Source organism: Spea bombifrons, chromosome 8 (assembly GCF_027358695.1).
Source record: "Spea bombifrons isolate aSpeBom1 chromosome 8, aSpeBom1.2.pri, whole genome shotgun sequence".
Classification (NCBI taxonomy): Eukaryota; Metazoa; Chordata; class Amphibia; order Anura; family Pelobatidae; genus Spea; species Spea bombifrons.
The window spans coordinates 22,703,554-22,721,254 of NC_071094.1; the positions used below are offsets into that span (position 1 = coordinate 22,703,554).

Below are 17,701 nucleotides of genomic sequence, written 5' to 3' on the forward strand. Positions count from 1 at the left end.
AGGGGCTTCATCACAAAACTGGGGATAACTGATTTATTGGGGGAGCTGATCCACTGGGGAGAACTGATTTATTGGGGGGGGGCTGATCCATTGGGGAGAACTGATTTATTGGGGGAGCTGATCCACAGGGTAGAACTGATTTACTGGGGGGAGCTGATCCACTGGGTGAGCTGATCCACGCACCTAGTTAGATTGAATCTTAATAACGACTGTTGCTGCGTCTGTCCCGCCTCGTTGGGTAAACCTGCAAGTTGAATTAAGTGCTTGGCGCTGCGGACTGTTTCACGCAAACAATACCCAACGTGCACTCGACCTGCTCTAGAGGTAGTTTCGGCTTCTTTAAGAGACGGCGTTCTTGAAATCGTCCCACGCCCCATTCTTGTCGGGTAGGCGTGGATTAGGTGCGGGAGTCCTAATTGTGCTCTTTGATTGGGTAGGAGTGTGTTCGTCTACGCCCCACCCCCGGGGGCGGGGGTTGTGGCGAGCGGCGGGTGCTCTGTGCCTCAGTCTGAGCGGGGCGGCTGCACGGGATGCTAACCCGCATCTGTCAACGTGGAGACTTGTAAACGCTGAGCTCACCTCACAGCGGCACGGAACGGCTGCGCCCCCACACTGTCTATGTGGGATCCGTATTAGGAGCGTGAACGTGTGGATGGGTATCGGGCTTGGCATGGACGCGTGAGGAGCCCCTGGGTTCAGTGGAGTCACGAACCTCCGGTAGCGAGGGGAATACTATACCACACACTGCTACGGAACCGGGGCATGGAAAGCTCGGATACCTGAGGCAACTCTGGGCGGGATATTTGACAGGAAAAGTTCGGATACCCCCTCCACCGGTGGATAACTTTGGACCTACTGTGAACCGACGGGTGTGCGGATGGAGGGTGTGCAGCAGCTGCTCGGGCTCCTGCTCGCTCTGTGCCGGGTGTGCGCGGTGCTCAGCAAGAGCCTGGAGCCGGTGACATGGAACTCGCAGAACCTTCGGTAAGGCTGGTGCTGCACATCTCCCGGGGGCCGGTACTCTCACCCCGGCATCAGTATCTTCTACCTGAGTTCTGCTCTTACCTCCACTGTCCTGATACTCCGAGTACTCTCTGTTACTCTGCCTCACGGTGCCTGCAGTACTTACTACCACCCTCTACACCCTGCACGGGCTGCTGGCCTCTGCCAGGTGGCCCCCGGCATTATTCATACCCCCTGATCCCCTGCTAGACCGTGCGCCTCCCCGTAATGTGGGTGGGTTTGGGGTGTATAGTCCGCTCGGTTACCGGCACACACTGGTGCCTTTGTTGTGGGGAATTTAAAATTGGGTTATGGGAACTGGGATGTTGGAATGCCCTTCCCCGCATCGCTAACCGTGACTGGGGGGGTCTGATAGCGCTCGTTCATTACTGGGGGTAATTGTCGGCCGTGGGCAGCTTATGTTAGTGTAATTTGCCTGTAGCGCTCGCGTACTCCGGCGCGATGCTATCTCGTTAGGTCCCCGTGATAACCCGTTGTTGTGTTGGGTGTTACGGTGTTTGCAGCCAGCGGCCGATCGTGCGCGGTGTCCGGCGGACGGCACGCTGTGTGTCTTGCGATGTATTCTCGGCCGCTGTGATGAGGAGCGGGGTCCCCCGGTTCGCGGCTTCGGGGCCCTGAGCAACTTTTTATTTGTTCCCGAGAAGTGTGCGGGGGGGGGGGAGCATCGTCAATGCGCTCGGTGTTTTGGGGATAAATTACTTTGACAGACTCATTAGTATCCGCCACAAATGAACCCCCGGAGACCATTCCCATGAGTTCATAAAGCGATGCATTGCGATCCTCGTTAGATTTATAAGGAATAGACCGCTTTTCAGATCCTGCCATTTTTGTGTTTAATTTGGTTATTTTTTGCTCTGTAAAGTGTTTACCTATAGATGGCCGGCCAAGTGCTCGATGATGTCATGTTATTCCAATTAAGACGTAATGTTCCGGTCCCAGTATGGAGATGTGTAATGTGGATCCAGAATCGGTTCATAGTCACAGAACCGCCGGGGTGTTTCTGGAGAAGCCCCATCTCACCCGCACCGGCTCTTATTATGAAGGGTTCCTTTATTAACCCGTTCAGTGCTGGTATGGCGTCTACAGCATTGTCTGGGCACTCAACAAGTGAGCTCCATCCTCCTCCTGCCTTCTTATAAGCGTGGTTGGGGAAGCTGTGCTCGGTCCCAATGTCTAAATTATATCCGAAAGTTTCTTGAAAGTGTAAAAGTTTTCTTGATGTGTAACAGCAGAGAAACAACCTTTTCCCCAAAACCATCCAAACTCCCCATGAAATTCTTTTCCTCTCCTTGAGATGATTTAGTGAAGAGCCATTATCCATTCTTCTCTCAATGCTTTCCAGACACACCTCAGCCAGTCTCTATAACCATAAATATTTTCCGCTCCTGTTGTGTACCTGCCCGGGTTAGGAATCTTTTTCACCTCCGTTCCTGATTGTAATTTTTATTCGGATTGTTTAATATTCCCCCCGTAGACAGTGTTGGGTTTGTGTGTAGATTGTGTACAGCGATGAATGCACCTTCACGTGACTTTCTCCCGTTGACCTTCGCCTGGCTGCGCTGCTCTCCTGCTTGACGTGGCTCCGTTTTGCCCGTCTGGTCTGTAGCCTCTTCTTTACGGTCTGTGTTTGAGAGAAATGAGCGATGTGCGGTGTGAATGTTTTGTCTCGGGGGTCCGCTGACATGTTTTGTAGTGGCGCTGCCACCCATCGCGCTTTTACATGTAGGTATTTAAGAATATCTATAAAGCTTCTTGTTAAGCGGCGGCCCCGGCTCCGAACGAACTGCTCGCGGCCGACAGCTTCGTATTGAAAGGGTCTTTGTGGCTCGTCGGAAATAAACCTGTTCGCTGCCAGAGGGAGCTGTAACATATTGTAAGGTCCCTCTGCAAATAAACAGCGGTGTTTGAGGGCTGGAATAACACGACGTTTGTTACGTTAAAGCCTTTTCACACCGCGCTGTGGAACAGATTCATGGCTCCTGATGGCATCTTGGTGCGTTTACTCTGACCGGTTGATTGGACGTGACCGGGGGTTTCAAGCGTTCCGAGGGGGACGAAATGGGAAACTGTTTTTTTTGTATAATTTTGAAAGCGATGGTGCGGGCTTTTGGCACAGAAACGGCGCTTTTGCTATATACACCCTGGTACGTGTTGCTGGATGATTCCGTGTGCATTTCGGCCCGAAACCTTCTAAGCGCCACATGAAAGAGTCGAGTGAAATGTATTGTCTAAAAAAAAAAAAAATACTTGCATAAAAAAAAAATAATAATGATAATAATTAAAAAAATAGGTCAAAATTAACATAAATATTGCCGATTTACAAAAATAACCTTAATGTGAATTAAGACGCTGGTGTCGATGGAGGAGAGGACCCTGTGAGCCTAGAATCAATCAGTGCTGCTTTTCCTGTACTTCATAATCTCGTTAATATCTATAAAGCCGGCTAATTGTGGATTCTACGCCGCGCATGCTATGGAAATATTCAGAGGCGATAGCACCCAATAAAAACGGGAATTATACTTTAATGTATAAGTGGCCGGCGTCTATGAATATAATAAATCACAGCTGAGACCCCGGCACGATCGCTGCCGTTGGAGAATTCAGCAAAACGTCTCAGTAGGCGGAAAACAGTTTGCGATGGAATTTTTTTTCTTGCCGCTGCTGAAACTGACCTAATTTCTTCTTCATCCATGAAGGGCAGATCCGGCCTCGGGGGGGAAAAAGAAAAAAAATGAAACAAAGAAATCGGCCCTCTAGTTGGACGAGTCGTTTTATTTGTTTATTTTAATCTCCCTGGATTTTTGGGGCACTGTAGGTTATCGATGTTTATTAATAACAAATGTAATAACAGAAGTTAAGTTTCATTAGATCAAATTAAATGAGTTGCTTTTATGGGGCGTTTTGGAAGCTCCCAAGCATGCGCTGGAGCCGTATAATCGCTCGTTATTTGCGATAGTTTAGGGTAGGAATGTGTGCGGCTTCTCGCTGCCGGATTCCACAATGTGTTTTTCCGATGGTTGGGTTCTAAAGCGTATCTGGTCGCGTTGCTTTGCACTCCCAAAATGGCCACTACTTAACTAATATCCGGCCCCGAGCTGCCGCTTAATCGTCTGCCGGCGTAACGTCGATGTGCTTTGAAACATATGTGCGTCAGCGTTACGAGACGGCGATGCCGTTCACTGCTTTCTCGCTGAAGACGCTGCGTGGAAATGCAGAGCGCTTACTGTTAGTAAGAAATCCATTCAGGGAGATGGATTGATGCATATATAAAAAAATAAAACACGAGTTCAACGTCGGTTTAGACGCTTTCCTGAAGGCCGAGTACAGAAACGACTTGTAAATGACTTTCTTCCCAGCGAAATTTATAGCAGGTTTTATATGGCTTTTAAATATTTTATTTATTTAGGTACTTTGTGCCAAACACCTGCTTTCAATTGGTCAAATATTTTGTAATTATTTAGTTGCGTTCTAAATGAGATGTCCGGATCGGGTGTAAAAACCTTGTTTTACCCCCCCCCCCCGACAAGCCCCCCAGATGTGACACAATTTTTTGGTGGGGTTTAATTTTTTTTTCTTTTTTGTTTGACTTAGTTTTTTTTTTTTTGTCTCGAGAGGTCGCTTATTGTACCCGGTGACATAAGAGAAAGTATGAGAAGTCGTTAGTTTTTATAGAATACATAATTTTATTTTAGCCGTTTGCATTTCCCGTGATTTCTTCTTGGCAGGGTAGGGGCTGCGAGCGTGTTTTCTTTGGTTGGGGTGCGCTGGCTTCTCCGGGAAGCGACCGGCTGATGATGAACAGAACAGAGCCGCTTGGATACGCGGTGCGCTGGCGGTCTGCGGAGCGGCGACGTTTCTGCTGTTCTGGTTGTTTTTCCTCGGTTGTGCTACAGAAGACGATAGTCTCCCGGGATATACATTGTGCTGCGTTAGCGGTGGGGGGCAGATGGATCGAGACACGAGTGGATCGTTCCTCTGATAACCGTTTCCACCCTCCCGTATCTCACGCGGCGGCACCTGGATCGTACGCTTTCAGCTCTCATCCACCATACAGGTTTATTCTGTGTCGATGCGCGCCTTCACGTGCCATGCATTGCAGCTAAATTATACAGCGCTCCGGGCTGCTGACAGATTAATATTCAGCCTGTCACTCTGTAATATTCACTTCTCTTTAAAAGCGTAATGCAATAAGGCACCCCGGAAGATACTGCAAGCATATTATACGCCCAGATATTGTGTGAAGTTCTGCCATGCAGACTCGATGCTCACTAGAGGCTCGCTATAGCGTGCGTTTCTTCTGTCCCGTGTATACTGGATCACGATAGTTCCGGTGCTGCTCCGGTGGCAGTTGGACCCGTCAGGAAGTTTCGTGAGGAGAGACCGTTCATCATCCTGCCAGAAATCTCTTCCGTATGGAAAGTATTATTCGTGGTGATTCTTGCGTCTGATCGGTCCGAGCGGCCCCGGGAGTCAGTGAGCCGTGGTGCTTACACTTTTCCTGATGCCTCCTAACTTTTCTATTTATTCCTCGTTTATATATTTGCCAGGCTCTTAAATTCAGCTTTTTTTGTGCTTTGGTGTAACATTTTATACACTAAAAAACATGCATTTCTATTGTTTGTAGTGACAAATACTTTGTGTAATTTCTCGTATATTTCCGTATTCCCCGTCCGCGCGCCTCCCTCCCTCCCTCCCTTACTTTATACGTTTTCAGCAGTCGTACGTCCCGTGTCCGAGGTGATCCGTCCCGTAGCTCAGACTGTCTATATTTGCGCATACCTTATTTACATCGTGCAGACAAAATGTAATCTTCCCCAAATCTCTCTGTCTACAGCAGCGTTAACAGATTCTATGCCGCGGACGGCTCTTGTTAGACTGCTTCACCCTAGTTAACCTTACGCGATAGCGAGATTTAAACAGCCATTTATCTCTGGAAAATAACAGTGTTATCAGCGGCGGAGTGCGAGTCCAAACACTGCCGTCCCGTTAGCTTTTAATGCTCAGCCCGCCGACAATCTCTTATCTGGAATCATTTATGCAGCCGGGATCGCCCCGCCTCGCAGCTACGTCAGTTATACCTCCAATAGAACAAACGTGCCCCCCCCTTTTCTTTTTGTGATGGGATTTCGGGGGGACGGAAACACCCCTTCAATTATTATTTTATCTATGTAGCGGCGGAAGGCGTGCGGGAAATCCGCGATGTATCTCTACGTTTTGAGGCAGGCCCGTCGCTCTTTACTCACGAGTTGAGCTCAAACACTCGTCGTTCATCAGCGAGAAATCTAATCCTCTCCACTAATTAGATCTGACGGCTTCTGATTTGATTGTTCCTTAAAACGCTTGCCGTATATTAACAGCTGTACGTGGCATGTAGAGAATGCCGGGGTGTGCGGCGGGGCCTGTCATTAAATGGGAGTATTGGGTTCTTGGGGGGCTGTGAGCGATCAGACTGCTCTTGTTGTGATTCCCCGTCGTTGGCTTTGTAACTGCGCATGTCTGAGGGCAGACGTCCCGGAGCGCCGCTCTTCCGCCATCATTCTGCCCCTACTAGAGATTCCTCACCTGACGTTCTGGACACCGGCTAGAAAGGAGCCCTGAATACCTTCTGCAAAGTCCATTAGGAAGACCGCGCTTCTGCCAAAAAGAAAACAATAAAACAAAGCGTGGGGTTGTAAACGTCTTAATTAGTGTTGGGACGCAGCAAGCTGCACCATGGCAGATAATGAACTTTCCTGATGCTCTGCTTGAACCCGGCATCTCCTAAATACTTTTCTTTTGTTAATGTTTTACATTTTAATTCTTTTTAAGTGATTGTCTTTTTCCAGAGAAAACGGTGTTAAAGTACTTCTGAGGTATTGTTTTGCCATTTCAGACTCAGTGTAACAAATCCCTTGGAGCCGATGAAGAAAGTTCCCTCAGAGTCATGACACAAGCCTGGGTCTGAGTACGTTGCGTGCCGGTCTATCGTAAAGCTTGCCGTATTATACGGTCCCATCAAGAATGAGGTTCTGCAGTTAGAGGACCAGCACACTTTGCTAGGGTTACTGCTGTAACTGAACTCCCGCTCTCATCCAGAAATCTACGAGCCTCCTGTCTGTCCGGAAGCTCACCGTTCTTTGCGGAGTTAAATCATTCAGTGTTTGATTACGACGCGTGATTTTGTTAACTAAATTTGTAACGTTCCATAAACCCGTCTTTAGAGAACTCCAAGAATGGTGGATTATCCGTTGTGGCGTTATAAATAAGCTGCTGTGTTTGTAGTAGTTATGAACTATGCGCTCTCCTGTCACCAAGTACCCCTGACCTCCCCACTGGCTCCTTTTGACATTGCTGCGCATGTACAAGATATCCGAGCCGTTCCCAATTATTCAGGGTAGTTTTAAATACCAGCATTTCAGTCGTTTGAGTCCTTTTTTGTTTCAGCCTATGAAAACGAATCTATTGTGGATTCCTGCATTGCTGGGTCTTTCATTTCTCGGCTCCAGTTGCCCGAGTAAGATGGTCCGCGGTAATTTAATAGTTGTGGATGTCGTGCTGTCCCCGCTAACCCGGTTAAAACCTCATCATCGAGCCTTGCTGAGGATTACATGTTTAATCTGTCTGCACAAAACTGGGACATCTCATCACTTTATTGTATTTTCATCATCTTCGCAAAGAATTAGTAAAAGGTTTTCTGTTCTCCAGCCCCATAGCAGGGTAATCATACGTGTGTGTGTGTGTGTGTGTGTGTGTGTGTGTGTGCGCGTGCGCGTGCGCGTATACACATATACTGTATGTTGGACAAGTCCCCCCCCCCCCAGGTCATCATGGAGAAACCAAAAAGGGTTAGATGGATCCTGTGCATTAGTGGGCCCACAGTTTTGAGTTGATGTTTGTTTCGTTTAATTTTATTTGTGGTCTGTGTACACTTTCTGCTGGCTGGTATTGACGTCAGCGCGGCACCGTAACAAGATTTGATGTCTTAGCTAGAAGCTGGAATCGATTAGCAGGTAGAGATTGGATGCCATTTTAAGAAAGCCATCTCCGCTTTCTCTAACATCCCATGTGTGCTGCTTTAGGCTGAAGGCCTCTTCGCTTAACCCTTCAGCACATCTGCTTTCAACAAGGTTCATTTACCAAATATATATATAATTTTATATTTTCAGATACTGACAAGTACAAAGTATATCTCGGCGGATGTAACTTCCTCAAAAACATTCGATTTGTTTCATATAGAATTCTTTAGGTGTTCTACAGACATTAGCAACTAACAGCAGATGATAGTCACTTCATAGCGAGCGGAGGAGCAGAAGATCATAGAGCCGGGGCCAAAAAACCACCACCCCTTACGCCACATCTGGCGGGGGGGGGTCATGCTTCCTGCTAGTTAATGCCCCCTGGTAGTTGATGCCCCAGCGCTATTCTATACTTCTGGCTGGAACCCGCAATGCATGCTTTACCTGCCGCCTCTTCTCTATTTCATATCCCTATATTTCAGCTCCTCTAGATGTTGGACGCTGCTTTTAAGAACCTAAACACTCAAAGCAATTTCCCACATCTAGTCTGCCTTCACTGCAAAATCATTGAGGATCATCTCCCTTCTGACTGTATCCGTGATGATCAAAGACGTCGCTCCCGCCCGAGCATGGTGACCACCGAAAGGGCAAGGAGTTACTGCTAATAATTAAGTAACAAGAAAAGTTCTGTTGATGAATAACATTACTCCGTTATATCACCCCCATGGAGACCTTGGGCAGACCTAAACATAATGTTTAATGACTTGGAGAGGGGATCGCGACGATTACCCATTAATTAGGTAGAAACCCAAACTTTGACCGGTGCGCCTAAAAAGGGCTATATACCTAAATGCAGTTAGGGATTTTTTTATTTAATTTTTTATAAAGAAAAGATTCTTTTGAATAAATCTACAAATTAATAGCAAGCCTCGGTTTTAATCTAATGTAGGTTGTGTTTAACCCTTTTGAACTACAGCCTTCTGACGTTCAGTTGTACATTCAGTAACCCAGGAGTTTAATCTTTCTCCTCTGATCGCTCCAATGCTCCATGCGTGGAGATATTTCTGTGGTTGGCTCCGTAATGGGTATTGATTTCGGGAGACGTGAAGTGTTAGTGAATACACCCTTGTGCATTATAAACGTAGGAGCTGAAAGTCTTGTTCTTGTAAAATATATCAACAGACTCCTCGGTTGCTTACAGGTCCTGAAATTTCAGCTACAGGTGTTCCGTGGACAGGTGATGCCCCAGCCTACGGCCGCTGGTCTCCGGACGGTGCCTCGTGTGTTGTTTTTTCTCCCCTTGCTCCACGTTCCTTCTAGAGCTGCTTCTGGGTTTAATCCTCCCCAAGTCTCTGCAGATGTCAGGGAAAATCCCCTGCTTGAGAGTGGAAACTGATCTGATGATCTGAGCTGAAAATGACCTCTTAATCTTCACGTTTATGCGTTCTGTACAGCAGCCCTCATCCCCCACAATCAAGGAACTCGTTGCTTACATACAAAATGTGCGAAAACACTGTTAGGGTTTCTGTTTTGTGTGTTTGGTGGCTACGGCGCAATTGGCCATCTTGTTTACATGACCGTGCCTCTTTATGGACTCCTCGTTAACCTCTGCCAAACACATCGGATCACCGTGTCGTGTGCATTGCATGTGTCTCATACACACTATTTAATTTCTGAAGAACTCTCGCAGGCCCATTAAAAGTTATCCCTGAGAATGACCAATCCCTGTTTCCTTGCCGCCCGTTGACGCGGTTCTTTAACGGAGTAAAAGCGCGTTTCTCTTACATGTTTTATCCCCCTGAAAACGTGTTTCTTTGTTATCCTCTGCCTGGTTGTGTTAACGCGGGGTAATCTGAGTTGTGTGACATGACAGGTGTGCTTTGTTGCACTATTTTCCTGTTTACAAAGTGTTTGTTGGCCAGTTGAGTTTTCCGAATTCTCATTCCGTGATTTGTGTGAATGTTTTTGGGGAGTACGGCTTTTATATTCACCTCTAGTAAAACATTTTTCATTTCATTTAAGTGTCGCCAACAAACCAGTATTAGAAACCTCTGTGTGTTTAGTCGCCGCTGATTTCCCCCCCCGGGGGGGCTCCTGGAGTTTGGGTCTTCGGTAGATGGGCGCAGTTTTTCCGCTGATGCCGGCTCTTGGCTGGTTGAGCGTCACAGGAGTTGTCGTCTGCAGTAGTTTCTTCTACCAAAACCGGTGAGGCACTTAAAAATAAAACCTGCAGTTTAGCGTGTGATTAGGACGAACATTAAGTTCTGAATGACTGGAAAACACATTAACTCATTTTTCATCGTACTAAACACTCTTTTAACCCTTTAAGGACAATGGGTTGTCCTTAAACCCATTAAAAATGAATTACTGCATTGTGAGCCCGTACATGTACAGGCTTTGTCATGAAGGGGTTAAATGACAAATTCACACTCCCAAATGTTTGAAGCGGTCATAATGTAGCAAACAATTGCGGCTCCAAAACATGACCGGAAAAGAGGCTTGAAGCCACCCTTATGTCAGGAAGGGAGGCAACTGGCTGGAAGACTCTCGCTCTTCAAGGAACAATGGTTCTTGGGCTTTCATCTTTTAACCCGTTCACCGCCGCTTGCCTGACTTAAAGTAATGACCGTTCTGTTATTGGTTTTTGTGTAGTTCGGTTGTATGTTTTCGGACACGTTGTGGTATAACTCGCGGTGCCGGTTGCTTGTGTCGGTTCTGTATTAACTTGTTTGGTGTTTGCGGCAGCGCTTTTTGCATTGGATTGCGAGCTCATTAGCATAGCTTTGAATATTGGAACCTATGGCCTAATCATTCCTTCTGATTTTTGCTGTGTGCAAACAGAAGATTAGCGTTTGGACAAATGTTTCTGGCCGTATGCATTCTGTTTCTAACGTCTGTAATCTGATCTTGGCCATGCAGTGACTAAACATAATTAATACAAAGCAATAGGACATGTGTCGGGAAAGCTCAACGTGACACGCACCATCTGACGGGGTCCTAGGCCTGGCTACTGAATGATGGCTCGCAACACGGCGACACATTCTGTGTGTCATAACAAACTCTGCCCCGTGAACACGGTCACAGGTGTCTGATGTCCGGGCTCGCTCTGCTGGGGAGCCAGGCCGGGCAATTCCAGTGTAAATGTCCTGGGATATTTTTAGGGCCCCCCCCCTTGGTTTCTTTCCTATTCCAGCAGGCCTTACGTCCCCATTTAAAACTATTTAAAACAGACATAAATACGTTTTCTGTGTATTTGGCTCCTAGTATGCCCTGCGCTCTCAATTAGTTTCTTACATGGTGACTGAGATGCTCCCTTCTGTTCCATGTGTTTTCTAACGATTAGCCCTTTAAACTTAAACTTGAATTAGCGACGTTCCGTTGGAGTGATGATTGCTGATAAGAGGCCTCTGTACTCCTATGAAGATATTCCATTAAAATTCAGCCGTTTCCAGCTACAATAGTCATTTATAACATTAACGTCTGCGCTGTGTTTTCTTTCACAAACAAGGACATTTATAAGTCACCCCAAACGTTTGTGTGTGTGTATATGTGTATATGTGTATATGTGTATATGTGTGTATATATATATATATATATATATATATATATATATATATATAATTATATATAATAATTTTGGAACTTTGCAGCTATTTAATAGGAAACATAGGTATTTCTTACAAGGTTCCCATGAGTCTATTGACCTTATGGAAACAGGTTATCTATAGAGCTCTAAGGTGATACATTTTTATAAAATGCTGCCTCAAGGCTTTTCACTAATCTGAGAAATATTTTCAGTATTTGCTCATGCCTACAATCTATTAAGAGCTTTCTTTTTAGTGCTGCACTTTTTAGCACGTTGCTACCTCTCTAGTAACCTTTGGTTTCCATGGATGAAAATAGTTTTTCCGAGTTCCCGACATTAGAGAGCTGTGGATTTGTAACTTGTTTCATTTCACAGTCTCGCAGCTTTCCCTCTGCTCGTGTTTCTCCGGTCACTGAATGTCTTGCGCTTTCTGACCACTAGAGGGCACGCTGCTAGTTATGCCCATTTTCCTATGGAGAGGACCAGGATTTTGCTTGCTGTGCTCTTCTGCATTCATTCATGCTCTTCAGTGCGCTTGTAATATTAAGCTCTGGTCCATTCGTCTTGTTCAAACAGAGCATCCAGTCCTGGGAGAGGATCCAGGGAAGTGACAGCATGTTACGATGGTGTTACAGACGGGCTCCTTTCATGTTCCCTAACGGGCTAACTGTCTGTTATACTCATTACCCACCCCCACCCAGCCATGAGCTCTTCTCTCTCCCCACTCATTACACTTCTCAATTTGCTCAAGCTCTCATTTTTTCTTCCTTTTTTTTTTATGACTGCTCGCCCCTTTTTTTTTTCCTCTTGCAACAATTGATCTCTGTTGAGTTGGAACCGAGGACATATTGCACAGTCAAACGATGCCAGGAATTCTTTATTTTCTTTTCCTTGTGCGCTTAACAGGAGGTTTCTAGGTCTTCTGGGAGATTTCTGATGTGGTCTTTGACTACAAAACCCAGAATGCTGTGCTTCATTTTCATATGGATATTTCCCTTGCAGTTACTCCTTAGAGCTTGCGAAAGGTCCATGAAAATTCTAAAAGCTTAATTCCCAAATGACACCAAGATTTTGGTGCAGTACTTTACAGGCTGTGACCCAAGATCAGTGATAGCAAATGTATTAATGTAAAACATGTACTTAGGATGATTATTATATATTTTTAATAGACTGTAAGCTCTGTTTTTCATTTAGTACTGAAACCTTTCTTAACCAGTTAATGACAGCCCGTAAAAATGCATTGTTTTCAATGGGTTTAGGGACCGCCCATTGTCCTTAAGGGGTTAAACTCTCCAACTCCATTTTAATTGTAAAAAAACTCTCCCCAGTTAATAGACAATAAACTGAATAAAGTATGAATAATTCCCATATGTATTCTTTAACCCTAATATACTTTCTTAACTTATAACAAAATCGAAATGCACTTGTGTAGGTAACCAGATTAAACACCTATTTGAAAGACTGACGCCTGTGGGGTTGGGTTTAGAAAAGAACACAATTTCCCCTGCATTTACAATTTGTTCCTTTTGGCTAGAAATTCGACTATCTCCTCTCTTAAAGTCTCCCTTTGAGCTTTAGCCATTGCCGAGCCCCTCTGAAACCCCTCTCCTGCTCCCCCCTATGCTTTCCGCTGGTGTAGTTTTGGCCATGCTGTGGTCCAGTTATGAAGTAAGTCTCCCTCTGGATCTGGGAGTGTTTGGTCTTCCCAGGACTCTTTCTTGGCCTCCTTTTATGTGTCTGGTAATCTATCCCAGCTGGGCTGCTGTGTGGAATCTGGCCTGCTGAGCCTGCTCTCCTTTCTCACTTCTGCCTTTAGTCCTTTGTTCCTTTGCTTGCTGTTGCTTGACTCTCAACAGCTGAGGGGTTTTTTCCCCCCTGTGTTCTTTTGCATCGTAGACAGGAACCTTTTAACAGAAGACCCAAATGTGCTCTCAGAATTGCCATTTGGTACCTGCTGCGGTTCTCGCTAGGATGTGAATATAATCTATACTATGTCTACGATAATATGCAAAGACGAGACCTGCAGCAAATGTTTGTGTTTTATTATTTGGCGCTTTTACTGAAATTTATAATATATAATATGTGGGGTTTAGCCTGAAATTGTTATGATTCCGTGGGACACTACATCAATAATTAGAAATGAAAAAAGGGGGGTGATGTGAGGATAGAAATGGCAGTGATACCACTTGATGGGTTCTCCTGTGGCCACATGGCTCCTGTAGTTTCCACTCGTTGGTTAGGATGTGTGTAATCTGGGCACATTGCCTTTTGCGGCAAATTATGGCTGGTATGAATTGGCCCAATGCCTTTACAACAAAACACGGTCTTCTTTACAGTTTATACATCCATGAACTGTATCAAACTTATTCCAGAGGAACAATGCCTTCAAAATTCTCCGATGAACGAACAGAGAGACATTTTCCTTTGTGAAGTCCCCAACTCTTAAGACCTTTCATTAGGTCTGGAATCCGTCCCACTTTTCCGTAGACTGTGAAGTAAGGTCTCCACATCCTATGTTTATTTAAAATTCTCCTTTTGAACTTGTCTTGTGCACGTGGAGTCATTAGGTAGCAAACCAGTTATTTCCTGAGCATGGGAATACAGCTGCTTCTCTTCTGTAGCTACTAATCCATTAAACTGGTGGCAACTATCTTTCGTCTTCTGCGTAATGAGAGGTGCAAACTACTAGAAAGAGTGTTAACAGATTTTTACTTTATGTATGTATTTTGATAGTATGGTGTGTAAAGGCTACATTTCTTGCCCCAAAATGCCGAGTGGAGGGTACAATGTCCCCTGATCATGTTTGAAACCTGATCATTTCTATTTAGTCTCAGTCTTTTTGAAGCCAACTTTTTACACTCTGACCTTGGAGCTACCCCCTTGTGAGAAGTCACAGATGGGAGGTGCTGAGTGAGGAGGAATCCCCAGGACCCTCCACCCATTTCAGGGATCAAAGAGCTGGAATGTGTTTGTTGGGGTGGGTTGGCGGAATGTTGACCCTGATGGCTGCACTCAAACTACTAATGAGCCAGCAAGACTACATTTAGAGTTGATCATTTTCTCACATGCAAGTGATATGGGAGGCGGCTCACCCCTTTGACCTTAGAATGCTATGGGCAACTTGTTCACTTAGGGGTGGATTTACAGAAGACTTGATAAGAACTCCCAAGGTTATGTTGCTTCTGTCAAGTAGCTCCACAATAAGGCTAACTTATCCGCTTTAACCAAATCTACCATTTTGAGCCAGACCTGTCTCCTATGCAGCTCTTGGCATCATAAAGTGCACACAAATGCTTTACTGTACTAAGTATGCCTCCGTTCTTGTGTCGCTATCTCATTTGTCTGAACCAATTGGCTTTCGCTTCCAAGGAGTAATCCTGCAAATTCAGTCACAATGACGATGGCTGATTTTACTCTGATCAGAGAACATGGATGAGATAGCATAGAATGTTTGGGGCAGTGTGAAAAGGTTGAAGCTTTGCTGGGTTTACATCGTTATCATGATCATGTAAGCCACGCAGTACCAAAACATGTGTTTTATTTTAAGGTAGCATATCGTATTGACCTGATGAGTGTGGAGATATGACCTTCGGGATCCAGGCTGCATGCCGCTGTTTGTCTAGATTACAGCAGTCCTTTTTTTTTTTTTTTTGGTGGGGGTTGGGTAGTCAATGGGGCCCTTAACACATGTAAAAGCTTTTAAGGGGACATCATATTCCAACAAGTGTTGCACAAGATTTGTTTGTTCACCTGGAGTACAGGCTGTGCAGTAGGCATGCCTGCCATTTACCAAACTAAACACAGTGTGCAGTTTATCTCTTCCTTGGGACTCTTGAAGACTTGTTGCTAATGATTTCAGCATGCTTCATTCAATAAACATGTTGATAGACATTCCACCGTGCGCTGTTACTATTACAGTGACACGGGGTGTGGATGTGTTCTATAGGGGACATAGCAGTATTCTTAAGCATCTTATATAATTTCATCAATGGAGCTTTAAGTGTCTCAGAGGCTCCTAGCTCCATTTTTTTGTATGTAGATGTCAGTTTGTTTTTTTGAGTAGCTTTGTGTGAAGATTTTACAATTTTATAAACATACAAAATAGTAGCGTTTACATCATTTTCCCAGCAGAGCTCCAATCTCTTGTGTTGGGTTTTTGTTTCACGTTTCCTCATTAGGAACTTCAGAGCTCCCTCTCCTGAGAAGTGGCAAACCCCCAACGGGCTCAGTGTAGAAATTTTATATTTGCTATAAGTTTTTATGTGATATATAATTATAAATAATCTAAAGGGGTAAGTTTACTGTTTTGCTCAGTGTGTGTGAGAAGAAAAGCCCTTGCGTTCCCAGAGCTGCTTTTTGGTCTGCTTACCTCAGGCTGGGAGACATGAAAGGACCTTGAACGATAAAAGGGAAGGTTAAAAATTCAGTGCGTCTGGATTGGCTTTATGATGCAAATATCTCCAGTGATGTACTTTATAAAGGTGGCAGTGAATTAGAGCGCTCTCTCTGCATGACTTTTATTCTCTTTAGTCCCTTCGGTTCCCTTCCCCTCCACAGCAGCAGGAGACTTGATAGTTTGTGTTTTGAAATCCCCGCTATAGTAGAATACGAGTCACTTGCCGGGCCTGTCTGTGCAGCCTCATCCCATTATCTCATGGCACGTCGGTCCTATGCCTTTTTCCCTCATGTTCCCGTTCGGTGCTGCCTTCCCAGCTCACAATAGACAGACACTAATTGGATTGGAGATGCCTGCTCTCGTTTCATAATGGCAGAAGATCTGTCGATGAAACTGCTGCCATGAAAAGGACTGAAGTGGCAAACTGTGAGCAGGAGGGCCAAATGTGGCTTTTTAACCCCTCTACCACCAGATGGTCTCTGTTGGCTGTACATATTTGGTTGTGACAACAGTGTGCCTTGTGACCTGAATTCTAGCTAGCCTTTTAAGTATTCTGTGGGACACCTAAAGTCATGAAGTCATGGGTTAACTCCACCTTCCAAAAATCTAGTAGAAGACAGAGCGACCGGGGTAGAGTAATCCGGCTTTTCAGGTTTGGGGATTCGGTGAGCCTCTGTCCTGACGGCAGCCTGATAGAGTGAGCTGAGAACTGCCCTCCAGGATACTTTCTGCTCCCCCGATTTCTGTTCTCAGTCCTCGTATTTTTTAAATGCTGTGTAGTCAGAATTTGCTCAATTCTGCTCAAAAGGTTTTGTTTTAAATTTGCTGATTGGTGAGCAAGAAAACATTGCTGCAGGATGTTTTTCCGATCAGTACAATAATTGTTGTGTATTGTTGTAACCTGTAGTTTCTGCCCGATGTTATGGGTAGCCCTGGGGTAAACCTACGCCATGTGTTCACCCAAAGAATGCTGAGCAAAAGTCCACCCCTATTTAAATATAACACTATATGGCAGGCATACAATGTAACTGTTCGTGTAAGAGAGCAGATAAAGAGATGACCAAATGGTGGTTTAAAGGATTGCTAGAACATTGGAGAAGTTTGGCTTAGCACGAGGCGTTCCGCTATTGTTGGTTTAGTAAAAAAGTCTAGTGGTGCGAGTGTGAAGTGCCGCCTGCACCGACACCATTTGCCTGCATTAACAGAGCTTGAAACAAGCAAACTGTTCTTTGTTGCCCTTACAGTATGTAGTGCTGGCCATTTTCGGCCTGTCTGTGGGAGTAACTGGCAGCGGGGCGGGCGGGGGGGGGGGTTTGCAGGGTTTCAGTACATTTGGTTGGGGGGGCTCCCTTTTCTCAGGCTTTCCCTATTAGTTTCTAGGCCTTACTTGATTGTGGGGGATGTGGCAAAGATGGTGTCCTTCTCCTCCTATTCTGCCAAGTGGAAAGTTCAGCTCTAAAGGCCCTGTGATGCTGACCCTATGCTCTGCCCTGGTCACACGCATTAACCCTGTCATCTGTCATCCTTTCTTCATCACATGCCTCAGCAGATGAAAGCCCACATTGCTGTAACACTCCCTGCCAGCCTGATCCTACAATAGTCTCGTCGGCCGTAGATGTCCTCATCGGGTATTCTGGTGTCGTTTCTGTGCTACAGGCTCAAGCATCTAGTCCTTACAGGGTGAGCGCTGGAGATGACTGA

At 45.5% G+C, this 17,701-nt stretch overlaps 1 protein-coding gene across 1 annotated transcript in view; it reads left to right on the forward strand.

The window, feature by feature from the left end:
- Window positions 1-516: 516 nt before the first annotated feature.
- EFNB1 (ephrin B1) overlaps window positions 517-17,701 on the forward strand; it is a 34,093-nt gene continuing 16,908 nt past the window's right edge. Inside the window, exon 1 of the mRNA XM_053473968.1 lies at window positions 517-984. Coding sequence (XP_053329943.1) covers window positions 878-984 — 107 coding nt within the window. The 5' untranslated portion in view covers window positions 517-877. The remainder of the gene's footprint in view (window positions 985-17,701) is intronic.